Source organism: Colius striatus, chromosome 7 (genome assembly GCF_028858725.1).
Source record: "Colius striatus isolate bColStr4 chromosome 7, bColStr4.1.hap1, whole genome shotgun sequence".
NCBI lineage: Eukaryota > Metazoa > Chordata > Aves > Coliiformes > Coliidae > Colius > Colius striatus.
This window is the reverse complement of record NC_084765.1, coordinates 19,868,378-19,883,642: the sequence shown is the minus strand read 5'-3', so window position 1 is coordinate 19,883,642 and position 15,265 is coordinate 19,868,378. Positions and strand designations below refer to the sequence as shown.

General features: G+C 43.1%; 1 protein-coding gene across 1 annotated transcript in view; it reads right to left on the bottom strand.

The window, feature by feature from the left end:
- The window catches only part of NPTN (neuroplastin), a 66,462-nt gene that overhangs the window by 9,378 nt on the left and 41,819 nt on the right, over positions 1-15,265 (bottom strand). Inside the window, exons 4-5 of the mRNA XM_061999666.1 lie at positions 4,816-4,949; positions 3,095-3,368 (exon numbers count right to left, since the gene is read on the bottom strand). Coding sequence (XP_061855650.1) covers positions 3,095-3,368; positions 4,816-4,949 — 408 coding nt within the window. The remainder of the gene's footprint in view (positions 1-3,094; positions 3,369-4,815; positions 4,950-15,265) is intronic.

Sequence of the window (15,265 nt, the reverse complement as noted above, 5' to 3'; positions counted from 1 at the left end):
CTCACTCCAAAGCACTGCAGAAGGGCAAGATGTCAGGTATGAAACTTGCACCCCAACATTTCAGCTGTCTACAGTTAGCAGACACCTTATCTGCAGGAAGAGCCAGCCCGTGGCAGGAGGACATGCCAAGCTGAATGAATGACAGGGATTCACCAGACAGCCACCCAATGTCAGATACAAATTGGCCTTAAATGCAGATGGGGTTTTTTTGGCTGCTTCTACCTGCTACTCCAGAACAAAGGAACAATATCAGAGAAATCTGGTGACTAAGGAAGGCCCAGAATCACTCCACCATGGGACGATAAGTGGGAGTGGGGTGACGGTGAGGGATATGAAGGAATCTCAGTGTCTAAGGGAAAATTTGGAGTGGTTCAAGGGCGAAATTCACAGCGCAGCATCAGTGAGGTCACTCTGTTGATGAAGCTAGCATTTTTTTCCCTGTTAGCAAGGAGCACGAACAGCTGAATCTTTATTGCTGCAGCAGCTTCATATGAAGATCTGGCACAACCACAACCTCTGTCCTTCAAGCTTAACACATCAAACCAATACTAAAAAAAAAAAATTCGAAAAAACAGATGACAGTTGGAAGAGATCACGGCTGTTGCCACACAGCATCTATATATGGTGCTTACCACTAATATCTGCATGATTTGCTGCCTCATGATGTTTGCTGTAGGCTCACTCATGTTACCCCCACAGCTGACTGCAGCACGCAGAGGTGGAGGCACGATTTTGGAAGCAGTCTTTAAATTCCAAATGATGAGCATGCCATTGCCTTAAAACATTAACTTTGGCATTTCATAACAATAAATTTTAAACAATGAAATGGAAAATAACCTAGGTAAAACATCCAAATGTGAAAATGGGCAGGCCATCAATGATTTCTCAAATATACATTTGTAAAATGCCCCTGCTTATAGGGTGCTTCCCACCACGGTATCACAGAAAGCTTCAAATGCCATTACAGAAAATGCAAGAGTATCCAAGGGAATGTAGGAATGAAGTTGGCCTTTAGCTGAGAAGATGTCAGGCCAGTTGTATCCCTTCATCCAGGCAAACCCAATACACACATATTGACTGTGATATTTTGTATTGGATTTTGTCTTCAAAGAAAGCAGACAGAGAAAACATTTGTCAACCGCAGAGGTACATCATTCTCCAAGACTCAAGCTTAGCTGCCTTTAAAATAATAGCAGACTGAGCAAGTAAATTTAGTAACCTCAGTGACTTGCCTTGGTCACCTCTACCAGAGATGATGAGCCTGGATCCCTCCAGGCATCTGAAGAGCAGCCAAATCAGCCAGGAAAACTTCAGCCTTTGAAACTTCACCTCCAACATGTGCTTAATCATACTAAAATGGTAGTTGGTCACATCAAAGCCAATTTCTATTGGATTAAGTCCATTTGAGGCTGCTTGCGATGAATATTTAGATGTCAAATTACAATTTGTTCTCTTTGTGAAACTTCATTAAATCCAACTTTGACATACAGGGAATAAGCAGCCACCAAACAGAGGCATCTATCCCAACATCAAAGTTGGCCAACAGGGCACAGCAACATGGGAGACGTGCAAGAGAATGCTTAAACTGTCTTTGACAAAGTTTTCTGGGCTAGTTGAGAACCACTTTGAGGACAAACTGCTGTCAGCATAAACCCCTTAGGAACTGTGAAGCTGATCGTTATGCAGAGGAACATGCATTACAGTTTAAATTGCCAGCTACACACCTAGCCCAGTGTTGAGGCATGCTCTATAAGCACTTAGTAAATGCTACTCAAGTGGTTAAGATCAAAAGCAAGTTTTGTCTAGATGTGCACTATTTAAGACAGTTTTGATATGCTGTGGCAGTGATCCAAGCCTCTTCCATTCTCAGACTATTAACATTTATTATCTGTTTTGGAAAGTCTGGAGTTTTTGGTTTCATTCTCTGAAACATAGCTCAGGAACTGTGAAGCTGGTTTTGCCCAAAGTTCACAAGCAGATCACTATTTCAGCACCTGTATTTTCATCCCAAAAGGCAAACATCATCTGTGGTATCAATCCCTTGTGCAGCTTGACAGCCACTCATTGCCGGTGCACAAGGTACAAGGCATCTGCCTTTGGAAGTGATCTACCATGCTAGAGGGCCTGTCCAACCCAGGAAGACACAAATGATTTGGTGCTTCCTGTACTGGTTCAGCACATTGTCCCACACACACACTGAAGTATCTGCTCTGTTCCTTGGATGCATCATGTTCCTACAGCATGACAGCTTACAAGCTGCTTCTCACAAGGATTACTTGCATAGGTTTTCTTGACAAACACTGTAAGCAGCTAGCTGTCACATTAAAGCCTATTCCTTAATGTGGTTCTTTCAAATACTCATTTTAGCCTCAAACTGTCCCTTCCTACCGTATTTTCAAGAGGGAAGTATGCAGAAGAAGCTCCAAGATGAAACTGCCACTACTTTTTTTGTGTACCAAACAGATTAACAAATTAGCGCTACCAAAGTTGATACACCTTGGTAGCTATTAAAATTTCCAGAGCATTCCTTAAATACAAATTCAGTTACACAACAAAATAAGAGCCCTAACCGCCACTCTTTTAACATAGAAAAGATGGTTTATTTTTGAAGTGTCCCTCCAGTCCAGATCCTTTTAAATGTCATGTTTTCTTACAAACCCTGCCCAGTGTCCAATCCAGGTGTCACATGGAAGAGGGAGTGCCATCACAGATTAGAGTGTTTCCAGCTCTTCCCCTGTGCTGCTCTATGCTCCTTAGGGCTGATGTGCAGGATTTCTCAGGGTTGCTACAGCAGGAAAGAGACGGGAGTGCCAGACCCCTTTGTACAACAGCAGCTTTGAAGATACTGAAATAACTGCCCTCCTGCCCCATAATCTGAGATCTTTGGGAAATCCAGTGTTAGGGCTTTGCATAGCACTTGGACCCTCTGCACTTGCTGAGCATAATGTTCAGAAAGGGAACAGATGAGAAAGCAAAGAGCTTAATTCTGAACAAACTGGGCTGACAATCCTTTCTGCCATTAATTCCCACTCTGTTCCCCTTCCACAAGTTTTGGGGTTGTTTTCTCCTTATAAGTGGCTTTGAGCACACTTACCGTCTGGGACTTCATCTGGCCGCTTCCTTTTCTCATAAATAACTATGATGACAACGAGGATAACGATCTCTGCCAAGATCCCCAGAAAGGGCCAGAGGGGAGCCAAGTGGCTGCGGACGCGGAGGATGGTTGTGACTGAGACAGAGCCGACCTGGTTGGTCGCATTGCACTGGTACTCGCCAGGATCTTCATTTATCTGTAGGTTTGTGATGCTGAGCTCAGTGTAGTTATCTTTGTTTGAAATAAAGAATCTTCCAGAGGAGTTGTTGATGTCCTGATCAAAGGGGAAAGGTGGAAAAGAGCAAGAGTCTTAGTGTGGTGCCTTTTCATTTTTATATCATGGAAACTATCAGAGTTTTGAGGGATTTTCACAAAGAGGCTGGTACCTTAACACAACAGAGAAGCCCCCTGGTGATTTATTCTCTGTCTCTCACTAAAGTGAGCTGTGCTTCAAAACAATAAAAAACACCAGCTTAACTACTAACCTGTACTTTTATCCTGCTTTAACAGCATCAGATTGTGTAAGCTACTGTGTTATGTTCTCAGCCTTTTGCTTAAAGAAAAATTGTTACACTCCCTTCACCAGGTAACACCGGTAAGATGAAACGGGTCAACCTAAACAGATAAGACAAGTAACAGGAGAGAGGATACATGCCTTGGCAGGGGACAAAACTCCAAGGCATGGCTGGGGAAGGAAGGGGGACAAAAGGACAAAAGGGGGACTTACAATTCTTCTACCTTGCATTAGATAGCATCTTCTGATTATTTAAGGCATCACAGACCTACTGAAACTTTGCCTTTGCAATGTTTTTAAAAGAAACACGCACTGCTCAGATTTGGGATATGGACAGCCTAAGCCACTGATTTCAGGAATATTTAGAGAAGCTGGAATTCAAGGCACCATATTCTTTCTACATTCGAAAAAGAGACTTTCAGAGCTGCTTATGTTTAAAGAACTGAAAAGGGGCATAATTTGACAAAGTATGGATGTTTAATCTTCCTGGAAGTTAATCTTAGGTGAATTTTATCAAATAATTCCACCAGGAAGATAGCATGAAGGGAAATCTGCACAGCCCCACAAAGGACTCTGATGACTCACAGCACTAAGTCACCTGTCTCAAAAAAAAATTAAGCTTGTGCTTAATGGTGAACAATCAACCCACACACTTATTTATTTAAATTTTTTCTTCGTCTGTCATTCAAACTGCTGCCTTTCTAGCAGATCACACAGGAGCATAAAAACAGGCAAGGTGAAGGATTTAGCAACTTCCAGCTTCTCCTGCTATTCCAGCTGCTGATAAAATGTGCTCACTAGATCAGTTGCTACATGGAAAAAACACGATCACTTAAACACTAATAGGTATCACTGCCACATCTTCATATTAAGTGTTATGACTCAACCAGTAAAACTGAGGAATAGTTCATAACCAAATGCATTTTAAATCACATTTCATAACTCATGTCTTGCAATTCGTAGCAGATATCCCAAGCATCCTGACCTTCTGGACAGCCCAAAACTTTGCCCAGTAGAAATGCAAGGAGTGAAGTCTGTTCACATTATGACAATATAAATATACATTTTATACTCACTGCTGCTAAAAATGTCATCTTCTCACTAATGAATCACATTTTTGAGGAACTGCATTCCGAGAAGTGCTTGTTTCCTCCCTTCCTGAGGGTTTTGGCAGGCTAAAACATACCTGACACCCCAGTCTTCTTACCTCAAATACTCCATTGACCTTCTTGCGCCAGACCCACTCAGGATGTGGGAAGCCCACAGACTTGCAATACATGAGTGCCTCCTGCCCCTCATTCTTATTTTCACTTCGCTTGTGGCCAGTGATGTCAGGAGTAGCTACAGAACAAAAGAGAAAAACTCTTGTTTACAAGCTGCTCATTACAGAGAAAGATTTCAAGCTCTGAGAATCTTAACGTTCCCTGGAAACTTCCTTTCCCATACTGAGCCCATCTTACAGAAGTAAAATAGTGATTCCCATGTCTCACCGAGCAACATCCCAACTGAAGATCTGCAAGAATGTCCTTCACGCCTGGTGTGCCAAACAAACTGATGGACAAGGGAGGAATCTCAACATCAAGGTACCTACTACAAATCCATAAAAATGAGATGGCCTAGCTGCTACCCAATGCAGGAAGCTGAGAAACATCCACGTCTCCCTCCCCAGTGCTCAGGAGGTCCCTGCAGCTCTGCAGTGACTCTGGTTACAACTTGCCCAGCACATCAGGACTCTGAACTGATACCATCCAAACATGAATTTCTGAAAGCTGAATCAAGGTATTCATCCTTGCAGCAAGGTTTTAGATTTGTTCCACAGTCATGCTACGACTTCCTACACTCAACACTTGTTGCACTTTACAGCGACACTCTTCCTGGATACCACTGGGTATCAAAATCCCTCCAGCACAAAACAATTGTTTTGCTTAGACTATACACAATTACATACATTCTAACAAGGGTTGCAGAGCAAGCTAGGTGACCACAGGCAAAACACAGCCCTGAATATCAGCAGAGGGTCTTCTGAACTAAGTTATCTATAAATAACATCACTGCTTTTTGCCATGTTTCCCACAGCAGCCTGTTGCAGCCTAATACCCCGTGAGAGATTATGATGGATCAATGGACTGCCTGAGCTGAACCTTAGCTTAAGCAGATGGCTTTAGTGCTGTAGTGACCACCTTTAAAGCCCATTCGCTTTCTAGCTTGCTAATTTTGTCACACGTGGCCTGCTGTGTGATCATAGGACACTGATCTGTTAATCCAGTCAAAGGCCAATCCAAGTGCTTCAGGAAAAGACCCTCAGGCAGGGGAATTCATTATAAGGGTCTATTCAAGGAGAGTTCCCTTCATGAGTAGCAACCTCTGCATACAGGTATAGAGAGGGAGCACAGGTTTGTGACATCTTATCTGAAGCTCCAAGTTAAAAGAATCATGCAAATTTCAGTTCTGAGCAGTCACAGCAAACAAAAATAAGCAAAATATCTTGTGCAAGCAGACAGTATGAAGCAGACCTGTTCTTCCTAAAAATTACACTGCAACTCATTGGGAAGATGTCCAGCAAGTTTAAGTGCTAAAAGAATGATCATATTTCAAAGGCAAAGGCTGTTCAAATGCAGAAAGAATCCCATGCTTTATTCCTGCAAGATTCTTTTCGGACAGTAAAGCAGCTGATCGATAATGTTGTTATAGAGGCAGGATTAAAACAAGCTTCTGAACAACAACAAAGAAATCATAGTTATAAGACTACTTGAGCTACAGCATTCCTTAGTATGTGTGTATTCACTTGGAAAGACACCACAAGGATCAGCCCTGGCTTTTCTCAAGGTGCCTGTGTAAATTCACACAGGATTTCGAATACATGCAGGAGCTCTGCAGAAGTTCTGACCATTTTGCCATGTACAGAAACATGCACCTGCTGTTTTCAGAATTATCAACCCATAGCTGCATGATTGTCTCCAATCTGGGAGCATCCAGAGCTGCCAGTACACCCTGACAAGCTGAACAGATCCTGCATGCTGGATGCTGCTGCAGAGGACTCAGAGACCAGTTCCTTAGCAGATATATATTGCTCACAAAAAAACCAGAACTAACTCCAAGACTTTGGGTAGAACCATGAAGGAATTTATACTATTTTAAAACATCAAAAGATGTTAAGCATGTTCTCTTTTTTTCCTGACTTGAGTAAGTATTTTTTCAGCAGGAAGCTGAAAAAGAACTAATCACCTAAGAAAAATACTATGATTGTATCATTCCATAAGGAAGAAGGTGGAGGAAGTCTGCAAGTATCCACACAGGCAAATAATGGCTTTACTAACAATATTCAATATACTCATATTCATAGAACAAGACCAATGGAGGCAGCTGGATAAGTGCAGACTAATTGCAGGATGATGCTAACCACAAGAATGACATCGAAGAACAAAATGCTAGGGGATTATTTATCTTTTAATGAAACTGATACCTGAAATGTATCTTCACACATCAAACCCAAAAATACTCTGAGACATGACACATGAACTGAGTGAAGATACCAGATCACAACAATTCTCTTGTTTTGTGCACAGTGAAATTGCTAGGTATAGAAACTCAAGCAAGCTGGAAAGGAAAGAACATTCCATTCTTGCTCACTGATCACATCCTACCTGTGCCTACAAAGGGCAATACTACTTGGAGGAAATAAATTCATTTTAGGGTTGAGTGTGCTGCATTACCTCTTCAGGATATTAAGCACTGATAGGCACCTGCAATATCCTTTCAAATCACTGTCTGCAACCTCAAAGAGGAATGAAACATTTACTTTAAAAGACATTGGCTCAACAAGAGCGAATTTCACCTCATGACTAACAGAAAGGCATGTCATTTCTTCCTTGCTGGACTGCGAAGATCTTTTAGGAAGGAGCTAGGTAAGGCCAGTGACTTTCCTTCACTTTTTGCTTATTTGAGGATGACACACAGAGATCTCATCCAAACTAATGAACGTGAAAGACCAGTGGAAGCAGGGCACAACAGACTCAAAGTGGCAAGGTGTGGGGCCCAAAATTCATTGACCAGCTGTCAAAAATGAGAGCCAATTGCCACCATTAGAAAAAGAAGCAATAGGATTCACCAGCTTAACCTTGAAGCCCCACACAATCTCCAGCTATCAGCACTTTGTTTTTCACTTGCTACCAGCAGCCAGAGAGTCCCAAGAGAGCCTAGCAGGGGAAAAGGGTACAGCAAGTTGGTGTGCTGTAGCTGGCCCACTTTATCTATAAGGTTGCTGATAAAGAAAGAAAGAGGGAAAGCTTTCTAGGACACCTTAAAATGTACTGCAGGGTGACCCAGTGTTCTCCTACACCCAAGAGATAATTATATTTCTTTAAGAAGAGGACATCTTCACCGGGTTATCCCAATGACAGCATAAGTGACATGAACACATTTGGCTTTCTCCTTGCTGGGCACAGTTATGCAGCAGCCATTTCCAGCTCTACTGGGACGGTGACTATTTTTGTACACAGTCTGAGGGTAGTACTACATGGAACATTAATATTTCAGGGCATAATACCAGCCAGTTTCAATCCATGGCAGAGATGTTAATCCAGTAGTTATTCTACTACACTGTTTGGCTAATGGTGTTCTGCTGTACAAATTACAATTAAAATATGGCTGCAATTGACCTCAGTCACAGATTTAGCAACAGCATGAGGCCTTCTTGTGAAGCTTTTCAAATCAAGGTTTTTCTCATGCCATTCTGTTTCAGTGACAGCAACAGATGAAGCACACAATGAAGCAGCTTTTGTTCAAAAAGAATTGAGGTTTCACTTCAGCTTTTAAGCAGTAGAATCCACATCTCTATTCAAACACAGTTGGCTGTGGAGATGTGGACGCAACATGCTATGACAACTCCTACAACATTGAAACCAAGATAATGCTCCTAAGAAGAAAAAGCAAGTTTTTTATCCTTACAACATGAAACAGAAAAACTAAATATTGAAGGTTTGCATGAAACAGCACGAGGCAGAGTAAAAGGAGGCAGGGCTAGTTTAAAATAATTGCTACCAAGCACAAAAAAATGATAATAAACACAGATTTAGCCATTCTTAACACAAGTGTAGACTTCAGATAAGCAGCAGTATTTTGATAGTTTTAAAGTGAATCACAATCTGGTTTGTGCCAAAATAAACATGCTCCAAGGACCCTACAGGCACAAAATACTTTGTACAGCACCTTTCTGAATTGTATGCTTTTAACATAGCCTTGAAGAGAGATTTTTTTTTCTTCTTCTTCTTACGGGGTGTGCAAATGCCATTCCTTCATATACAGGAAGCATTCAGCACTTAATTTAGAGGTATTTCAAGATATTTTACGAGCATTACTAAAAAGGAGAGAAGAGCTAATATGCCAAACACTTCTGTGCCATGTCCCAGTTAACAAAACTCCTCTGAGTTTTCCCATTAACAGACAAAATTAAAGCACCTAAAAATATTCTTGCAGGTAAAAACTATTATGTCTTCTGAGTGACCCAGTAAAAAGGCTCTGGAAGATTTCTTTTTCTGCATTATAATTCTAATCCATGACTGCCTTTAAAGCCTGGGCAGAGAGCTAAGACACCAAAGCTACTGCAAGAAGGGAGAATATGACGTGTATTTTCTGTGCATTGCTTACAATCATAGAATGGTAGGGGTTGGAAGGGACCTTCTAGTCCAACTCCCCTGCTGAAGCAGGTTCACCTAGATCAGGTCACAGAGGAACATGTCCAGGTGGGTCTTGAAGACCTCCAAGGAAGGAGCCTCCACAACCCCTCTGGGCAGCCTGTGCCAGGGCTCCCTCACCTGAACAGTGAAATAGCTTTTTCTTATGTTTAAGTGGAACTTTTTGTGTTCCAGCTTCATCCCATTACCCCTTGTCCTGTTGCTAGATACTATAGAAAAAAAGAGATGTCCCAACCTCCTGACACCCACCATTTAGATTCTTTTAAACGTTAATGAGATCCTCCCTCAGTCTCCTCTTCTCCAGACTAAACAGCCCCAGTTCCTGCAGCCTTTCCTCATAAGGAAGATGATCCAGTCCCCTAATGATTTTGGTGGTCTCATTACAGCAGTTCTCTGTCCCCCTTGAGCTGCGATGCCCAGAACTGGACACAGGACTCCAGATGAGGCCTCACCAGGGCAGAGTAGAGAGGGAGAAGAACCTCCCTTGACCTGCTGGCCACACTCTTCTTGATGCATCCCAGGATGCCATTGGCCTTCTTAGCCACAAGGGCACATTGCTGGCTCATGTTTAGCTTATTACCAACCATCACTCCCAGGTCTCTCTCTGCAGAGCTGCTCTTCAGCAGTTCGACCCCCAGCCTGTACTGGTGCAGGGGGTTGTTCCTTCCCAGATGCAGGACTCTGCACTTGTACTTGTTGAACCTCTTGAGGTTCCTCTCTGCCCAACTCTCAAGTCAGTTGAGATCCCGCTGAATGGCAGCACAGCCTCTGGGGAATCAGCCAGTCCTCCCAGTTTGGTGTCATCAAGGAACTTGCTGAGGGTACACTCTGTCCCCTCATCCAGGTTGTTGATGAAGATGTTGAACAAGACTGAACCCAGAACCCATCCCTGTGGAACTCCACTGGCCACAGACCTCCAACTCAATTCTGTGCCACTGATCACCACCCTCTGGACTCTGTCATTCAGCCAGCTCTGGATCTACCCCTCACCCTCCACTCATCCAAGCCCCACTGTCTGAGCTTTCTGACGAGTATGATATGGGAGACAGGGTCAGAAGCCTTGCTGAAGACAAGGTAGATGACATCCACTGCTCTCCTCTCATCTAGCCAGACGGTTATGCCCTCATAGAAGGCTGTCAGGTTGGTCAAACAGGATTTCTACTTGGTAAATCCATGTTGACTGCTACTGTTTAAGAACAATAATGAGGATGAGTTCCATCACTTTTCCAGGGATGGAGGTGAGGCTGACAGGCCTTGAGTTTCCTGGGTTGTCCTTCCTGCCCTTTTTGAAAACTGGCGTGACACTGACCTTTCTCCAGTCCTCAGGCACCTCACCTGTCCTCCAGGATTGTTCAAAAATAATGGAGTGGCCTAGCAATCACATCAGCCAGCTCCCTCAGCACTCTAGGATGCATCTGATAAGGTCCAATTGGCTTAGGCGCATTAAGCTTACCCAACAAGTCTTTAACCTCTTCCTCATCCATCAAGCGCAAGTCCTGTGTTATCTAGACTGTCCTACTATCCTTGCTGGCCTCGGCTTCCTGAGAGCCAGCCTTGGCTATAAAGACTGAAGCAGAGAAGGCATTCAGTAGTTCAGCCTTCTCTCCATCCTCAGACATCAGGGCAGCCTCTGTGTTCAGCAGCAGACCCACATTTTCCCTAATCTTCCTTTCACTGCTGATGTACTTGAAAATCCCTTCTTGTTTACTTTCCTGGCCAGGTTTCATTCTAAAAGGACTTTAGTCTTCCTGATTGCAAATGCACGTGCTCTGGTAACGTTCCTATACTCTTCCCAATAAACCAGGCATTTTTTGCACTTCTTATAGATGGCTACTTTCTCCCTGAGTTGGCCCCGTAGATCTTTGCTCATCCATGGAGGCCTCCTGCCTCCTTTTCTGTTCATGGGGACATACTGATTCCAGGCTTGTAGGAAGTGCTGCTTAAAGATCAACCAGCTCTCTTGGGCACTTCTACCATCTAGCATCTTATCCCATGAGATCCCTGCTAGCAGGTCTTTGCAGTGACCAAAGTCAGCTTGCCTGAAATGCATGGTCACAATGACCTGCTTCTTCCACACAGGATCTTGAACTCTTCCATCTCATGGTCACTGCAGCCGAGGTTGCCTCCAACCTTCACATCCCCAACCACACCCACCTTATTTGTCAGTACCAGGTCCAGCAGCACACCCCTCCTCAATGGTTCCTCAATTACCTGTGACAGGAAGTTGTCATCAACAATCTGTAGGAACCTCCTGGACTGCGTGTGCTTGGCTGTGTGGCTGTCCCAGCAAATATCAGAGTGCTTGAAGTCCCCCATAAGGACAACGGATTGTGATTGTGGGGCAGCTCTCAGCTGTTTGTTGAAGGCCTCATCCACTTCCTCCTCCTTAATTTTACCCTGTCCCTTAATTTTCACCCACAAACATTCCACCCACCCCTCAACCCCATCCAAGCAGACCCCAATGCAGACAAGCTGCTTTCTCATATAATGAGCAACTCCACCACCTCACCTTGCAGGCCTGTCTTTCTTAAACAATCCATAGCCCTCCCTGGCTGTGCTCCAGTCAGGGGAACTGTCCCACCACGTCTCAGTGACAAAATGAGGTGGTAGCCCTGCATCTGCACCCACATCTCCAGTTCCTCCTGCTTATTCCCCACGCTCCATGCATTGGTGTAGAGGCAACACAAGAGGTTTACTCAAACACACAGGTTTTCCTGGATGGACGCAAGAGGATCCTCCCTGATTTGATACTCCCTCAAAGTGGTCAGCTTTCTGCATCTCATCATGGCGTGCAGCTGAGGAGCACTTACCAGTGCATTCCCTGCCCTGCTCTGTTTCCCTGCTAGACAGGATGGCTTGTTCTTTGCCATTTCTCCACCCACCAAGTCCTTCATTTGAGCAGCCTATTCCAAAATATTCCAGTGCCCTTGTGAGAGATGTGTATTACATCCTACCCTATCCAATTACAGTTCCCCAAGAAGGTTCCATTGTCATAAAAACCAAAACCTTCTCGCCAGCAGCAACCTTTTAGCCAGGAGTCAACGTGTGCAATTTTTGCGTTAGTGACTTCACTGTTCCCTCTGGTGGACAGGATGGAAGAGAAAAGCACTTGTGCTCCCCCACCCTTCACTTGCTCCTCCAGGGTTTTGAAATCCTTCTTGATTCTGGAAATATAATGTCTTTTATGTCATTCATATCCTCATGGAAGAGGAGTTGGGGATAGTAGCCTGTGTTCCTGACCAGCACAGATCTTAGCTCCAGGCAGACAGCACACCTCATGTGACTCCTTATCTGATCAATAGATGGATCACTCTAAGGATCACTTTAGAATCACTCTGAGGTGCAGCTGTGCTAACAGAATGCTTGATTTCTTCATTGATTTCTAGTACAGTGTTGTGAAACTGCAGCAGAGGATTTTCAAGATAGCCAGGGGACAAGAAACCAAGATGTTCCAAGGCTGCTGAAATAACCACTTGTTTTTCAGCTCACTGCTTAGGCTAGACCCAGACTGAAAGTAGAAGATCAATATTCTGATTGCAAGTACTGCATCTGAAACAAGAACTCCTGTCTCATCTTAAGTTAGGGGTTATAATAAGCATTTTTCACATGTGGTTTTATATTTTTCAGAAGCAGTGAGCGTGACTGGTCTGAACACTTGCTACTGGGAAACCAACAGCTACTAGGGAGGATAGAAGAGTAAGGTGCAAAATGAGCGAGGGGTGAGGAGGGAAGTCAGAGGAATCTCCTTGATAATGGCAGAAATGCATTAGAGGAAAAGGTATCAAAAAGCTCTACCTGTCCAGGTGCACAGAAAGAAAGGAGTCTTTGATGGGAAGGCAGAGTAGAGATAAAAGATGCCCTCCATTAGTCATGCTACCTACACCAGTATCTTTCTTGATGCTTGTGCGTGTGCCTCTGAGCAGCCAGAGGGAACTGGAAGCATGTTCTTCCCCATCTGGTTCTCACTGTTGCTCTGCATCAGATGATGGTTTGGAGTAAAAGAAGATAAACTTGTTTCCCCCTCCTTCTCCCAAGGTCTTGATAACAGCAGAAAGACTACAGAGCAATAATTCTTCAGTGTTGTGGTTTAGTTTTGTTGTTTGTTTTTTCTTCTTTCTTTTAATCTTCAAGTTGTCAGAGCTCAAGCATCACAACACACAGCAAAAACAGGTATTTCTACCTCACGGTAATAGAGCAATTTAAAAAGTCTACCTCCAGATGGGGAGGAAACAGCACACTGTGTTTTGGCTAGTGCCTAGCAGGATCACCATCACTGTTCCCACTGAAAATAACCATATCATACATCACAGCTTGGTGACCCACAATGCTCTTAGCCTGCTGACTGCAAAAGTAAAAGGGAGGGAGATTATTTCAAGACAGAATCTTCTGAATACCTGCACTTGCTCAGGCTGTTGTTTCAGGCTTAGTGCTGCACTCACACAATGCTCCTAATAGCTCTCAGGATTTGAGCAAGAATACTCAAGTCTCCACCAGAAGCTTCATCCCAAAGCCAACTGTATGTGGGAAACCAGACTTAGGCCATTCCTGGAAATTCTGGGAGACTGACATTAAACCCCAAGTATTTTCAATTGCTGTAATACTAGTGCTGCCCTAGTAATTTCTTTTTAACCAAAAAAATGTTTTTTAAACACCTGAACACACCTAGCAGTTTTAACAACGATGCTCACGTTCTGGTATTTTTTTATTACAAAGCCCATGTAGAGATTCAGGAAGAATATAGGCAACATTACATAAAAGGCAAATGGCACTGGTATATCCTAGATTACATCTGCTGAGAGGCATTTGTTAAAGTTGTTCACAAGTTGTCAGAAAGTCACTATTTTTGTCCACAAGCACTTTCATACTCGTTTCTACATGCATCAGCAGTTAAGAAATTCAATACAATTACAATTAAGCAATTAACTTTATGTACAATTGCTTCACTACAAATACTGTGACAGGCCCCACATACAGGTAAGCACTAAATTACAGCATCTGCATGGTCAAATAAGAGTCATGCATCACTGATACATCACATATGCTTTGATTAACAGTGAGGTAACATCTATCCACATGAACTAGTATCAAAAATCTGTTTGCTTTGAGAATGAGAACTGCTTTGGCAGAATGTATAGAATATTTACTCCAAACTGCAGGAATTGTAGACAGTGGCTTCCTTTGTACGGTTAAAAAAAAACCCAAACCAAAAGCCTGTGTATTCTTTGCAACTATCACAGATACTATTCAGAGACATTTACATCCAAGAAAATACATACAATACCATACAAGTTTACCTACATGGCTCTTCCAGGAGCCATAACTCAAATGAGTGCTCTGTGATCAGACTGATTTTATGTATAGTGCTAGAACATCAAGGAGACTTAAATGTTCTCTAACTTGTGCTTTAGATGTAGCCTCAATTTACGTAAGTTTCCATCTAACAGCAGTTAGACAGGAAAATGTCTCTGCCACTATGGACAATCCCTGGTACTTCTCTCTATCCTGCAGAAACTTGAGGCCCTTCAGCCACTCTTGTGATACTGTAGGGAGAAGCTGGAGAATGGTGTTATCAAGTCCTCAAATTGTAACTATTGGGCAAGCTGCAGGTGTAACACCTCCCAAGAGTGGTGCTGGAGACTTTTTTTAAACAAATATTTATTTGTATTTCTATACAAATTACCTGTGAAAAGTTGTTAGCAGGATTAGGTATTATTCTCTCTCTCCCCATTGTGCCAATACTTCAATCAGCTTTTCTTTTTGAGAACTCCCAAATCCAAATTTGTTAAACCTCTGCCAAATTCTCTCAGTGTCCCCACTCAACCCTGGGCAGCAGAGAAGCCCTAAACCAAACAATTCTGACAGGTCTTCTGAGAGATTATACAAAGACAAGAAAAGTCTTCATCTATTACCAAAGTTAAAATTTCCCATCTCTGGTTTGTCACCCAAAGCAGCCTAGAGAAGGCA